The sequence below is a fragment of the Symphodus melops genome, assembly GCF_947650265.1.
Source record: "Symphodus melops genome assembly, chromosome: 10".
NCBI lineage: Eukaryota > Metazoa > Chordata > Actinopteri > Labriformes > Labridae > Symphodus > Symphodus melops.
Window position 1 is genome coordinate 7,606,849 of NC_136700.1, and position 12,073 is coordinate 7,618,921.

At 38.6% G+C, this 12,073-nt stretch overlaps 1 protein-coding gene across 1 annotated transcript; it reads right to left on the reverse strand.

The window, feature by feature from the left end:
- Positions 1 to 2,714: 2,714 nt before the first annotated feature.
- slc47a3 (solute carrier family 47 member 3) lies at positions 2,715 to 8,567 on the reverse strand. The gene is made up of 17 exons (XM_079354625.1): positions 8,183 to 8,567; positions 7,946 to 8,047; positions 7,786 to 7,854; positions 7,544 to 7,692; positions 7,336 to 7,378; positions 7,190 to 7,234; positions 6,461 to 6,558; positions 6,279 to 6,376; positions 5,224 to 5,337; positions 5,073 to 5,140; positions 4,884 to 4,992; positions 4,440 to 4,515; positions 4,038 to 4,107; positions 3,816 to 3,948; positions 3,559 to 3,653; positions 3,429 to 3,471; positions 2,715 to 3,220 (listed from the first exon to the last, which is right to left on the reverse strand). The coding sequence occupies exons 1-17, from the start codon at positions 8,315 to 8,317 to the stop codon at positions 3,003 to 3,005; spliced, it is 1,665 nt and encodes a 554-aa protein (XP_079210751.1). The 5' UTR covers positions 8,318 to 8,567; the 3' UTR covers positions 2,715 to 3,002.
- Between the last annotated feature and the right edge of the window lie 3,506 nt (positions 8,568 to 12,073).

The following is a 12,073-nucleotide window of genomic DNA, read 5'->3' on the forward strand; positions in this document are numbered from 1 at the left end:
AGATGTGATTTCAAAATAAAGTCTGGGATAAATATGTTAGACTTTGTGAATTAGGTTTGACATTTTAAACAATTTAAAATTAAAACTTTTTTTTCGTTGAAGTCGTCTGTTTAAAAGGATACTTCACCCATTTGCATGAAGCTTTGTATCATTAGAAACATGGCAGCAGTGTTGAATGGTTGAGAGTCCAGCCCTTATTTTGCCCTGAGACGAGAAAAACATGTTTTTCTTTGCCTGGAAGTTTTCTTCATGTGATGCAATATGACGCATTTTGCATCACATGAAGAAAACTTTCAAGTTTCAAGTTCAAGTTTGAAAGAAAACTTTCAAGTTTTCTTCAGGGCAAAATGAGGGTTGGATTCACGACCATTCAACACTACTACCATGTTTCTAATGATACACAGCTTCATGTAAATGGGTGAAGTATCCCTTTAAGGTCTTCCTGTGAATTATTTTTTCTTTGATTTTTTTTTCAAACTGACTAGTCTCCGGTGTTCTTGACTTACTTCCAAGGCAGTTGTGACTACAGAAAGATTTCCATTCTTTCCAACATTGTGGTAAGAAACAATAAGTGATTGGACAGGGAGGATCCTTGTTGCTGCTGGTGTGTGCACTGGGTGTCTCTGTCTGAAAGACAATAACTGTACCAAATCCTAAGGGGTGACAGGCCTCTGTTAAGAATTGGCTTTGCAAACACTCTGCTCATTCTGGATTGAAAGTGCCCTTGCTGAAAAGCTGAGTCACAAAACAGAAGATTGATCGTTGCCAAAGAAAAGGTTATGGTGTCAGGAAAACAGACTTGCGTGCCTAAGAGTTAAAAGCAGAAATCAATAGACCTTAAGCAGTGTTTGTTGGGGGGGCTTGCCAAAGTATGAGGACGTGGAACCTCATTTGCCAAGACAGTCTGAGTGTATGTTTACACACACCTAGCTAATAAAGCCAATTTAAAGTGCTGAGAAGTAATTGGACCTTGTTTGCTGCTGTAATTTACAACACTTACAACCTGGTTTTTAACAACTGCACAAACTTCTCTGTTTGTCTTTGTATGTGTGTCTCTCTTAAATCCTCAATCAGCTGCTTCTGTTTGTGATTGTCATCGGGGAAATTTAATGATGGGCAGCTATGGATTAGAGTTGCTTATAGGTTTCCTTTACAGCCTTTCTTGGAACCTTTTTAAATCCCTACACTTATTACTGCCCCCTTGGTACTTGATGCAGTGTTCATACAGTTCAAACATTTAGACAAAAGAACCTGCTGCAGGAAGAAAGGAATCCTCAGAGGGGCATAAGAATCATGTTGTTTTTCTGTCTGCCCTGCTGGGGTCTCTTCATTAAAGCGAAGGCCCCGCTGTTTTGCATGGGCTAGGACCCTGAGGTGGCCAGGTAACTAACAGTATCGAACGTGCAGTTACACTATTACCAACACTTTGTATTATAGGAAAGTTTGCATAGTAATAAAGGAGAATTTATGGCGGTAATGTGATCAGGTGTATATTGAGGACTGCTGACCACGACTGGAGGGATCAAGGAGCACTTTAATGAAAACTTTGAGGAACTAATGAACTCAACACAGAACTCTGGAGGTCCAGTATTTAAATATAATTTACATTTTGGAAACTGTCTTCCTTACATGTTTAGCGTTTCTGGTCAGTTATTTGAATAGTTTCAATTATGAGCCAAACATTTAATTGCCTTGACAAGCTCCTCAACAGTGGTTTTAATTTTGTAGGCAGATTATGTCTGTAGCTCATTCCCTCTGTTAGCTGTGTCTCATAGCATTGTAAATTTAAATGAAGAAAATAAACATCTATATAAGGGTGTTCATGTGGATCTGCAGTGGCCAGTGCTTATGTGTCAGATTTACATCTCTGCTCATTTGGAAGGAAAAGCTCCATGTGAAAACGTGTGAAGGAGAGGGATTTAATATTCGTCGTTTGCATATGCTCTCGTGCATCACTTTGTTCATCCGTCATGTTTTAGAGATCGTATAAAAAGGTTTCTCTCTCCCCCTGCAGGCTGGTCTGTAGAATCACTGCAGGAGTGGGGCTCCTATGAAACAGGCCACACTCAGTACTTTAATGGCATGTTTCAAACGCTAGATTTATAAGTTTGGAAGATTCTTTGTAGGTAATCCAAGAATTAGATATTGATTCTTTTTTTTTTTCCAACCATCAAGAATGTGTGAATGAAGCTATGCAGGCCGCACAACCTGCTGTCATAATGGTGGCTTTTATATCCTTTATGATGCAAACAAGTCTGAGTCTTCCTGAGTTGTCTTATTCATGCACATTCCAACTCAGGATCCAACTGTTTTTCATGCTTTTTTTGATGTAAAGTTCCCTCTTGGTATTCAGGCTGCAGCATGTGTCCAGCTGGGAAACAGCCTGGCTTCAGGAGACGCTTACATTTAACCCTACATTTATGCTTATTCTATACATGTACTGTATGGCTTTGTTTTCTGGGTAGCTTTGCAGTCATTGGAAGTCTTTTTCTCTGCTCATAATCAGTGATTGATATTGAAAAAATAAATCTCTACCACTGTAATTCTCATTGATACAAAGAAGGACTTAGTGAAATGTGTGAACTGTCCAAAGAATACTCACATGACTTGTTCTTGAACCTGCCTTTTAAACTTAATTTAACCTCATTACATTTACTCCTGATCAAACCTAGTCCACCAGTATTAAATGAAGAGTCGGACTGATCCTGATGGTCTGAGATTACCACCATATTTCTCTTTAATGTAGTCAAAACAAACTTTGTGTGTTGTCTCGTTCTCTCAGGGGTCGAACACAGGTAGATTCATTGGAACGCATCGTGATCAAATGTTAACTGAACATTCTTTACTTTCAGAGATTAACCACAGAGAGAGCTCTGTCTCCTTTCTGCTCATCTGAGCCATCCCCCTGCGTGTCTTGCTGTGACATCACAAAGTGCAGACACCTGTGCAAATTATTTTTTTTGCACTGTTTGCAAATGAGTGATTAAAGACTGTGCCCAAAATCATGTTGCCAAGTTAGTAAGCAACACGTTCAAAATGATTCCAGCAGCCAGGATAAAGAGCATGACAGCCAAAGCCAGACCTCGACGCAGGACCAGAGTCCTATAAGAGATCTCGTTCTCCACAGGTTTTACTGCTGCCTCTGCCTCAGCATCGACCATGTCAAAGCTGCCTACCAGGTCCTGTAAATTCTCTGCATAATCTGACTGGGGACCTGGACCTGTAAACACAAATGTGACGCCTATGATTAAACAAAAAGAAATTAAGCTTTTGTAAATTTATGGATTAAAACTAAATGTGCTGTTTATGTTTTTTTATTTACAAATATGCCACAGTTGAAATACATTATCGATAATCAAAAAGAGTTGAGAAAGAATGTATCATTTGCTGAACAGACGAAGATTTACAAGCTGCTCAGTATGACTTACTTGTGTCTGTGGCGCTCCCACTCACTCCCGCTCGTTTTTGAGCCTGGAAGAAAACAATCCGTCAAACTCTATTCATAAAGAAAAAGCCTGAGGCCATTGAGTATGGGAAGATAAACCTCTGAATACTAACCTCGGCTGTAGCTTTCTTCCAATTCATTCTCACCAGGTAGACTATCAGAAATGAGCACTGAAGGAACACACAAGTAAACAAGCCTGTCCACAGACCTGAGGGAAAGAGAAACAGAGTTTTACATCTTGTTTAAAGAGCAGCATGGGGAGGCTCTGCTGAATTTTGTACTTTGAAAATTACAGGGGACAAAAATTGTTGTTTGAAAATGTTTTTTTTTTTTTATTTAAAAAATAAAATAATGTGTTAAATGATCTTACCCATTATTCCTAGTTTCCCTACAAACATAAGTGACACTCCAATAGGAAATCCAACACCATAGTATCCCAAAATGTTGCAGATAGCGCCCACTTTCTGTTTACCTGCTCCTCTTATGATTCCCCCTGAGGCAGCCTGGTCACACAAACAGAATAAATCTGTGTTAGATCATGGTGTGCTTTGCAAATTCAGAAATACATTGTATGAGCATGATAGATACTTACTGATGTTGCATCTAGGAGGATAAATGGGGCATAAAAAGATATAACATCTGCAACCCTTTCTCGAATTTGTCTAAAAGAAAAGAGACTCCGAATTTACACTCACATCACAAAAGATGACAATTCTTCTTCATTTTTTGTATTTCAGTGAAGTGACATCATACATTAAACCCTGACTTGAGATGAATCATTACAGTGTAGTTCAAGACAATAAAGCATGAGTCAGAATTTACCTAAGGTAATGTTAACGATTGTGTAAGCAAAGTGCACTGTAACGTGATGAATGACGGCAAGAGTCAAAGGTCGTTTTACTAGACCTGTTATCTCTCACACACTTGACACCAACTATGTATGTAGACTTGTTTTTTTCATGCATATGCTGAGGTAAAAAAAAGATATACTCACTCATCGTTTGTAAAGACATAGGAAATGTAATTCTTCAGGCTCCCAATCAGAATTGACAAACATATAGAAACCAACACTGTGAGAAAGCAAAACAGAGTCAAGTACAAGGTGCAGCTTTTAAAAAGGTGCTGAAATCATTTATTTTCTGTGGAGGCACATTAACACAGGAAAACCACTTTCTCCAACTGTTTTGCCAATGAGTAGCTCTGCTGGAGCTTATCACAAACTACATTTCACTTTTTTACGAGTAGACGATTCTGCCATGTCACTCTGCTTCAGTCATACAGAGTTGTTTTTCTAACTTCTTCAACTACTACTGCCATCATTTGCCTGAGTCAAGTTCATAACGTAACAGTCATTCTATATCTGTTTTCATTTTAAATAAATAGTGTTAAAAGAAGATGTATCTTACAATGTATAATTAGTGTTTAGTAGCGTACTGACCTGAACAGAACATTGCCAGCTTAGCAGACAGCTTGGCCTGCTCTGTGTCTCCTGCTCCTAAAGCATTCCCCACTCTCACATTGCCTGCTATACTGAAACCTGAAGGGAACTATGGAAAAAAAAAAGAAATACAAATTAAACATGAGGTTTTACAGAACACAGAAACGTTTATTTAGTTGTAGAAATTACCATGTATGCAACATTTGCCAGTTCATAAACGACTGATTGAGCTCCAAGTTCCACCTCACTGATGAGACCTGTCAATAACAAAACAGCAGGTAGATGTCAGATCAATTCAAGCACACTTGAAAGCTTTAACATCACATCAAAGTGACATTACCTGCAAGAAAACTTCCGATCTCGTACGTCCACCACTCAACACACAACATGACCATGCTGGGGATGGCCAGGTAGATGTATGAGAGCCAGTCCTCCAGGCACTCTTTGGACCAGCCTGGAGGGAAAAACGATATCTATTATTCTCACTGAAAAGGTCAGACTAATTCAAACTACAGATGTGCATAATTAAGGACAATAATAGCACAGTTTGAAAATATGTACATCCCCTGAAATATAATGATACACGCTCGAATAGCCTCGCGATTATGTTATGTAACCCTTGTACAGAGGATTTAGTTTTCGCTGTAGCAGTCATGGGTTTGAATCTGACCTCAGATTCAGCGGTCCTATCAAAAATAAAAGACACAATGGCTAAGCATGCTGTTGCTCACAGTAACTCTGGACCTACAACCTCATTAAACTAGCATACATGTACTTGCTAAATAGCAAGTTCAACACTACCATTTGAAGACATCACAGTTGATATAATATTGTCCTTAGATCCACCTCCATAACTGCTGTTATAAATGCTAAAGCCCTAACGCATCACTTGTCAAGACCTATAGTCTCAACAAAACAAGATTAAGGTCTTTCGCCCTCTGTCTTTTGTTTGAAATGTCAGATTGAAGCCAGATGCTCTTGTTGTACTTGCAGGGGTCACTGGAGAAAGACACCTTTCAAATCTAGAAAAATGACATTCTGTCTAAGTTTGCAGCCTGCTCAGGAAGAGGGCAAAACCTCGCCCATTCACAATGGATGGCGGACATTGTGTCCCACCTTTGACTTTCGAAAACCTCTGATGTGCACGTCACAAACTGAAGCAGGATATTTCAAAAGAGCGTTCAAACTTCTCATCAGCAAATTCAGCTCATCGCTAATACAAACTATTCACTTGTCAACTCCAATTCCTTGATGTGATAGTTTATTTTTTAATCAGTGAATGGAAGAACTATGATTTCTGTAAGAACAGATTAGCCCAGACTGAAGTAAAAATAATACTGTAGCCTCTGATTACATGCAGGGGTCACAATCCTCCAGAGCTCGTGTTGGACTCACCTCCCCAGGTGGCCTTGTGAAGTCCTTTCCAGATGATGTAAGCATAGAGAACAATACTCAAGGAGAACTGAGAGAGGGTGTTGGCAACAGCCGAACCTCTGTAAATAGTGATTTGTTCATGTAGTTACTTATTATTACAATTATACATGATGCAACTCAAAGAGTCAATAGGAAATACTCACGCTACTCCCAGATACAAAACATGGAGAAAGATGTAGTTGATGAGAGCGTTAAGAAGGTTGACTACAACTCCTGTGATAACTTGTGGCCATATGATGCCCTGAAGAGACACACATTATGTCAACCTCTCATAAACTTTCAGAAGACGTGACAAAAAACCTACTCAATGTAGCTGTTATTCAAATTGATTAACAGGGACCACTCTATAATTGGAAAATAGAAGTTGAATACTGCAGAGTTTTTGAAGGTTTGTCGTTTTATAGACATTTATTTAAGGGACTTTGATAAAGAACATTTTTATAATCCTATATTCTTATTTCAATCCGAATTCAGACATCAGATTCAGAATTGTCTTTGTCTTTACAAGTATGTATGTGCCGTTTGCCCCCATGTACAGAGGCTTAGCCCTCAAGAGCAGGCAGCCTGGGTTTCGAATCCGAACTGTGGCTCCTTTCCTCACTCTCTCTCTCTCTCTCTCCCTGGTTTCTGACTCTACCTCTCCATCGCCAGAAGAAAAAGGGATATAAGCCCCAAAATAAATCTTTAATACAAAATAAATGAATAAAAGAAAAAATCACATATTCCTATACTCACTACATCCTTAAAGTAAAATAAATAAATGAATAAATAAATAAAAATGGCACATTAGGTCTTTAACAGCTCATTCCGTCCATTGTGTCTCGTCTCAATTTATTGTGGAGCTACTTAAAGTTTTATTGTCAGAGACGTACCTGGTTTTGAAGATATCTCGTTTGTAATGAATACATGAATGTAGCCTAGAAAAGAAAAGATAACACATGAGTTTCGCATGAGGTGCCCAAGCGTACCAAAATTCAAAGAAAGTTGAGTTCCGTACAATAAATGTTGAAATACTCACAGGAAGTGCTGGCATAAAGATCTTCACATACAACTGGGACAACCTGAAGAGAGAGCTCACATCAATATCAACAGAAAACAAAAGGAATCTAATACAGCTTTGTTGTTCAACCATGGCTTTAAAAATCACATTTGGTCTCAATTACTTTTTTTTTTTTTTTTTAAACAATGATTCAGTTGAGAAGAACAAAAGCAATAAGAAATCTGACCTGGCCACCTCTGGTTCCTGTCCGACAGCCAACAGGAGGGGCTCTGTGTTTATGAGGATTGCCCAGCAGGGGAAACATGCCAGTATCAAAATGAGGATAGCCTTCTGCAGAATGACCCCGACTTTTAGGAGGTTACGACCCCCAAACGTCTAAAACCAAAAGGGTCATGGTCTTGAACTACTTTTCATTCATTGTCTATACTTGTCAACGTTGATTAAAAAATGTGTCTGCCAGGCTCCTACCTGAGAGATAAGAGTATCACATGCTGCGGCCAAACCGGCCCCAATAGATACTCCTGTAACATTAATAACCTGAGAATAAAGAGAGACAATGGTGGTTTGTTTTATCTCATGGAGGCAACTGTTTTAAAGTCAAACTGATTCTATGCTTATTTATACTTACAGCAATGGCTAAAGTCACCCCTGCCAGCTCTATCTTCCCCAGGTGACCACAGAAAATCGTGCTTACAAGGCTCACTGAAAAAACCATGAGCTGGGATATAAACTGATTTGGGGAGGGGAAAAAAGGAGGACAATATGAGATTAACAAATGTAATAGAAAATATAAAAATGTTGATCTGACTTTTATTAAAGTACTGGTGACTTATTGGACATTGATATTCTTTGAACATGTACTCACCACTGGTCCGGCAAGTTTAATCAGCTCTATGACTTCTGTCTTGAACCCAACAGGAGCCAACATGCGGAGCCGCTTGAATAAAAAACAATCACCCCAAGAGGAAGAATGAGGTGAACTATCTTGGCTGCTCTCCATGATTCAGTAAGTTTACCGAACTTTTCTCCTCTTGTTCTCTCAACTGTATGCTGCGTTATGCTGCCCGTTCAGGTCGGTCACTTGAGATGTCTGTCAATTAGATTATGCAATCTGCTCTTAATATGAAGCATTCACGGGACATGCGGTCACTTCCTGTGTGTCAGCTGGTCATGACGATGGGATTCATGAAAGAGGGAACTCAACAAATGGGCTTTCGGTTATAACCTGACAGCAAGCAAACTTTCAGGTTAACTACTTGACTGGATGCGATCGTTTCCTCTCGTCAGTTAAAGGAAGAATATGCGACTTTTTCATCCACCAGATGTCGCCCTTGAGCACCAGCGTGAAATCAAAAGAACTCAAGCAGCATTGTTGTGCTATATTGACTTAAGTTTGCTCGTAGCTTCACAATACATGTATGTTAATTTACACGAAATGAACATGATCTAAAAAAACGCTTATGTGATATCAAAATAAGCAGTGAGTAGTGAGTTTTTCTTTTCTTGTACGCAAGTGTCACATCATGGATTGAAAACAGGAGGACCCAATTGCAGGTAAAAACAAAGATAATTTATTTTAAACTAAAAAGACAAAAAGCAAAAACAAAAGTCACTCAAATCATAAATCCAAAACGTCCAAAAAAAGCCATGAAAAGAAAAATGAAGTAAATCCAATTACAGACTACCAGAGACACACAATGAACTGACACAGAGGGGAAGAAACACAGAGACTAAAAAGATACAGGGGTCATCGAACACAGGTGAGACTGGTTACGTGGTCAATCACGCCAATCAGGCTTTGTTCAGCCGATTTTTCCTCAAATCTGAATCAGAATCCGATTTAACTGACTGACTGTCCACATTATCCACATGACCAGATCTGATCTGCCCATCCGTATTGACATGGTCTGATCCACATTGAATTCTATGGTAACAGGTTACATCCAAGAAAATACAACTACAAAATAAATGACAGATAAGTGTTTCTATTTCTGATGCAAACAATCTTGTGGAGCAGCCTGTCTATGGGCATGTTTTACTACATGTTTGTTTTTATTCTTGCTGTTTTTTTCCACTGACCAAAGTGAACTTCTGACTTGCCGGGTCTACGTCGTTGTTATTGTCGATGGTGTCGCGTTGCGAGTGACGCAGAAGACATATTGATGCGACCGAGATGTTCAGATTGAGTCGGATCTGAAGGAATCAGATTTAGATCGCATTAGAAACCACCAGTGTATGGCCTTGTTCACACTGCACCTCCAAATCTGATTTTTAGCACATCCAGATTGTATGTGGTTTGATTTTTTTTTGCCAGTCTTAACACAAAAAGCCAAATGAGATCTGTTTTTTCCAAATCTGATTCAAACCACATATGGAGGTGGTTTCAAATCTGATTCAAATCTTCCTACAGATCCGACTCAATCTTGCTTCAATGTGTCTTCTGCTATATTTAACCCTTAGGTGTTATATAAGGCAGTCTAAATATTAAAAGGTACGGTGAAACTCACGATAGCTGTCTTTCAGGGATACTGAAACAGGACGCGGGTTTTAAATAGCTTATGAACTCAGAGTGAAATTAAACTAAATGTCAGGAAAAGTACAGGAAACATTCTTCAAAAGAAAAATTGAAAAGTCTGTCTGTCTGTCTGTCTGTCTGTCTGTCTGTCTGTCTGTCTGTCTGTCTGTCTGTCTGTCTGTCTGACTTTGTATTCGAAGGATGTTTTAAAAATTCGGTGCAATGCAGATCATTGTCACCTGTCATTCAAATCCAGTCTGGATATGTGTTTGTTATTACTGTAATGCACCAACAGATGGAGCCATTTCTTCATAAACAAATGCACATTGGCGCAACCATAACAAGTGAAACCCTGTGCATAAGAAGTTGACAGATGACATCACATCAAATAAACGAACATGAATTACTGAGCACTACATTAAAAGGTTGTTTAGTCGTTCCTCAAACATGTCTATCCTTAAATGTCCTGATATACGATATAGACTCACAGTTATTGTTGGCATACTTTTTATTCAAGATTTCAAAGGTTAATAATCAATCTATCAAATAAACTTTGTGTTATACCTGACAGGTTCAAAGTGCTTTACAGATGGCTGATTGTGTACGCCTATTATACAATGAGAAATAGAATCTGCAGAAACAGGAAAACATACAAGAAAAAATATATAATAACCTTGTATCCAAAATATCTCATTCATTTCATTCAGGAGGGTTTCAAATGTGTCATCTCTGCCAAACTTAAATGAAAGATGCAAATTGAGAAACAAACTCGGTAGGTGTGTTCCCAATGTCTGTGACATCATTGGCTGGCTACAGACAAAGTTCTCATTATTCTGGCCACTACAACAACCGCCCAGACTGCTCCATTATGTTGTTTATTATGTTGAATAATCTCAGTTTAAGGGGATACTGTCCTGTAGGTCTGCAGGGAAGGCATCATTTTGTGGCAACTCTAGGATGAAGATGCATGGTCTTTGAACAAAAACATCTGTTCTTTGTTATGCCATGCAAGAGAAAAATAGACTTTGAATCAGCTGACAGAACTGTGAATGTGACGCTCAATTGACCAGGCAGTTTGAATATAACAGTCTCTTCAGAACTTCAGAGAGACAGACACAATGGTAGGGTTGCACTGCTTTAACCTCTTATTAACTTAAAAATGGCCTTTTTTTGTGACTGAAGCCCATAAAGAACACATGAACTGTGGTCATAAAGTCAAATGAGTCATCATTTTCCCTGTTTTCAGCACGTGTTGTACACGTTTCCTGTAAAGTAAAGGGTTCTGGGTTCTGGTATCTTCTACTGAGAGGTGAAATGCTGTAGATGAAACAGAAAAGCAGTCAACATGAAGCTACTCTGTAAGATTCTGTTTAAGTGCAGTTTTGAGTGCAGTTTGAGTCTGAAACAGCCTGTTTCTTTCCTGGTTAAATAAAGGTTTCTTGTATGACAATATCCCAAAGGGCACACACAATATTAATGCAATCATTACAGTTGTTGTTAATATCTGACAGACTGGTAAATAATTTGTGATGTTCACCAACATTGCCTTTATAATGAGGTACTTTATAAAGGTGCTAAACGGTTCACTATCAAAATTATGGTCTGAGCTGCATCATCATCAGCAACACCAACAAAGAAACACTAATTGCTTGTATATACAAAAGAGCATTGTAGTTATGGCGATAGTAGATTTTTTAGTATCATTATTAATATTGTCATTAGTGTTTGCTTTGGCAGTGCCATCATCTCTGAATCTTAAAGAAAACCACTTTTAATACAATCAATCTGTTCCTCATTATTTATTTTAATTCTGTTTGTTTGTAAACCAATCTGAAGTTCTCTTGCTTTGAATGTGTCTGCTATCCCTTGCATTAATTATTTATATTTGATCCCAAAAAGACAGTCTTTGTGAAAGCAAAGTCTTGCCATTATCAATGTTGCCAAAAGTCCAAAGAAAGACCCTCTGTCCTGTTCTGGATCTTTTAGTGTTTGGCCTGAGGCTTGTCCACAGGTTAATTGGATACTCAGATTGCAAAGTGAACCCATCTCACACAAGTCATTATGTGCCAGCTAGGATTGATTATATCAGACAGGCTCCATATTGTCCTCATGTGTAACTGATACAAAAAAGGTAGAAGGCCAACATGGCTTTAAGAAACATTCCCATTCATAATGCAACAATGCAACAGGTGGATTGTATATCTAAAAATTTTGCTTTTTGACCTCTCGTGTTCCTGGAAA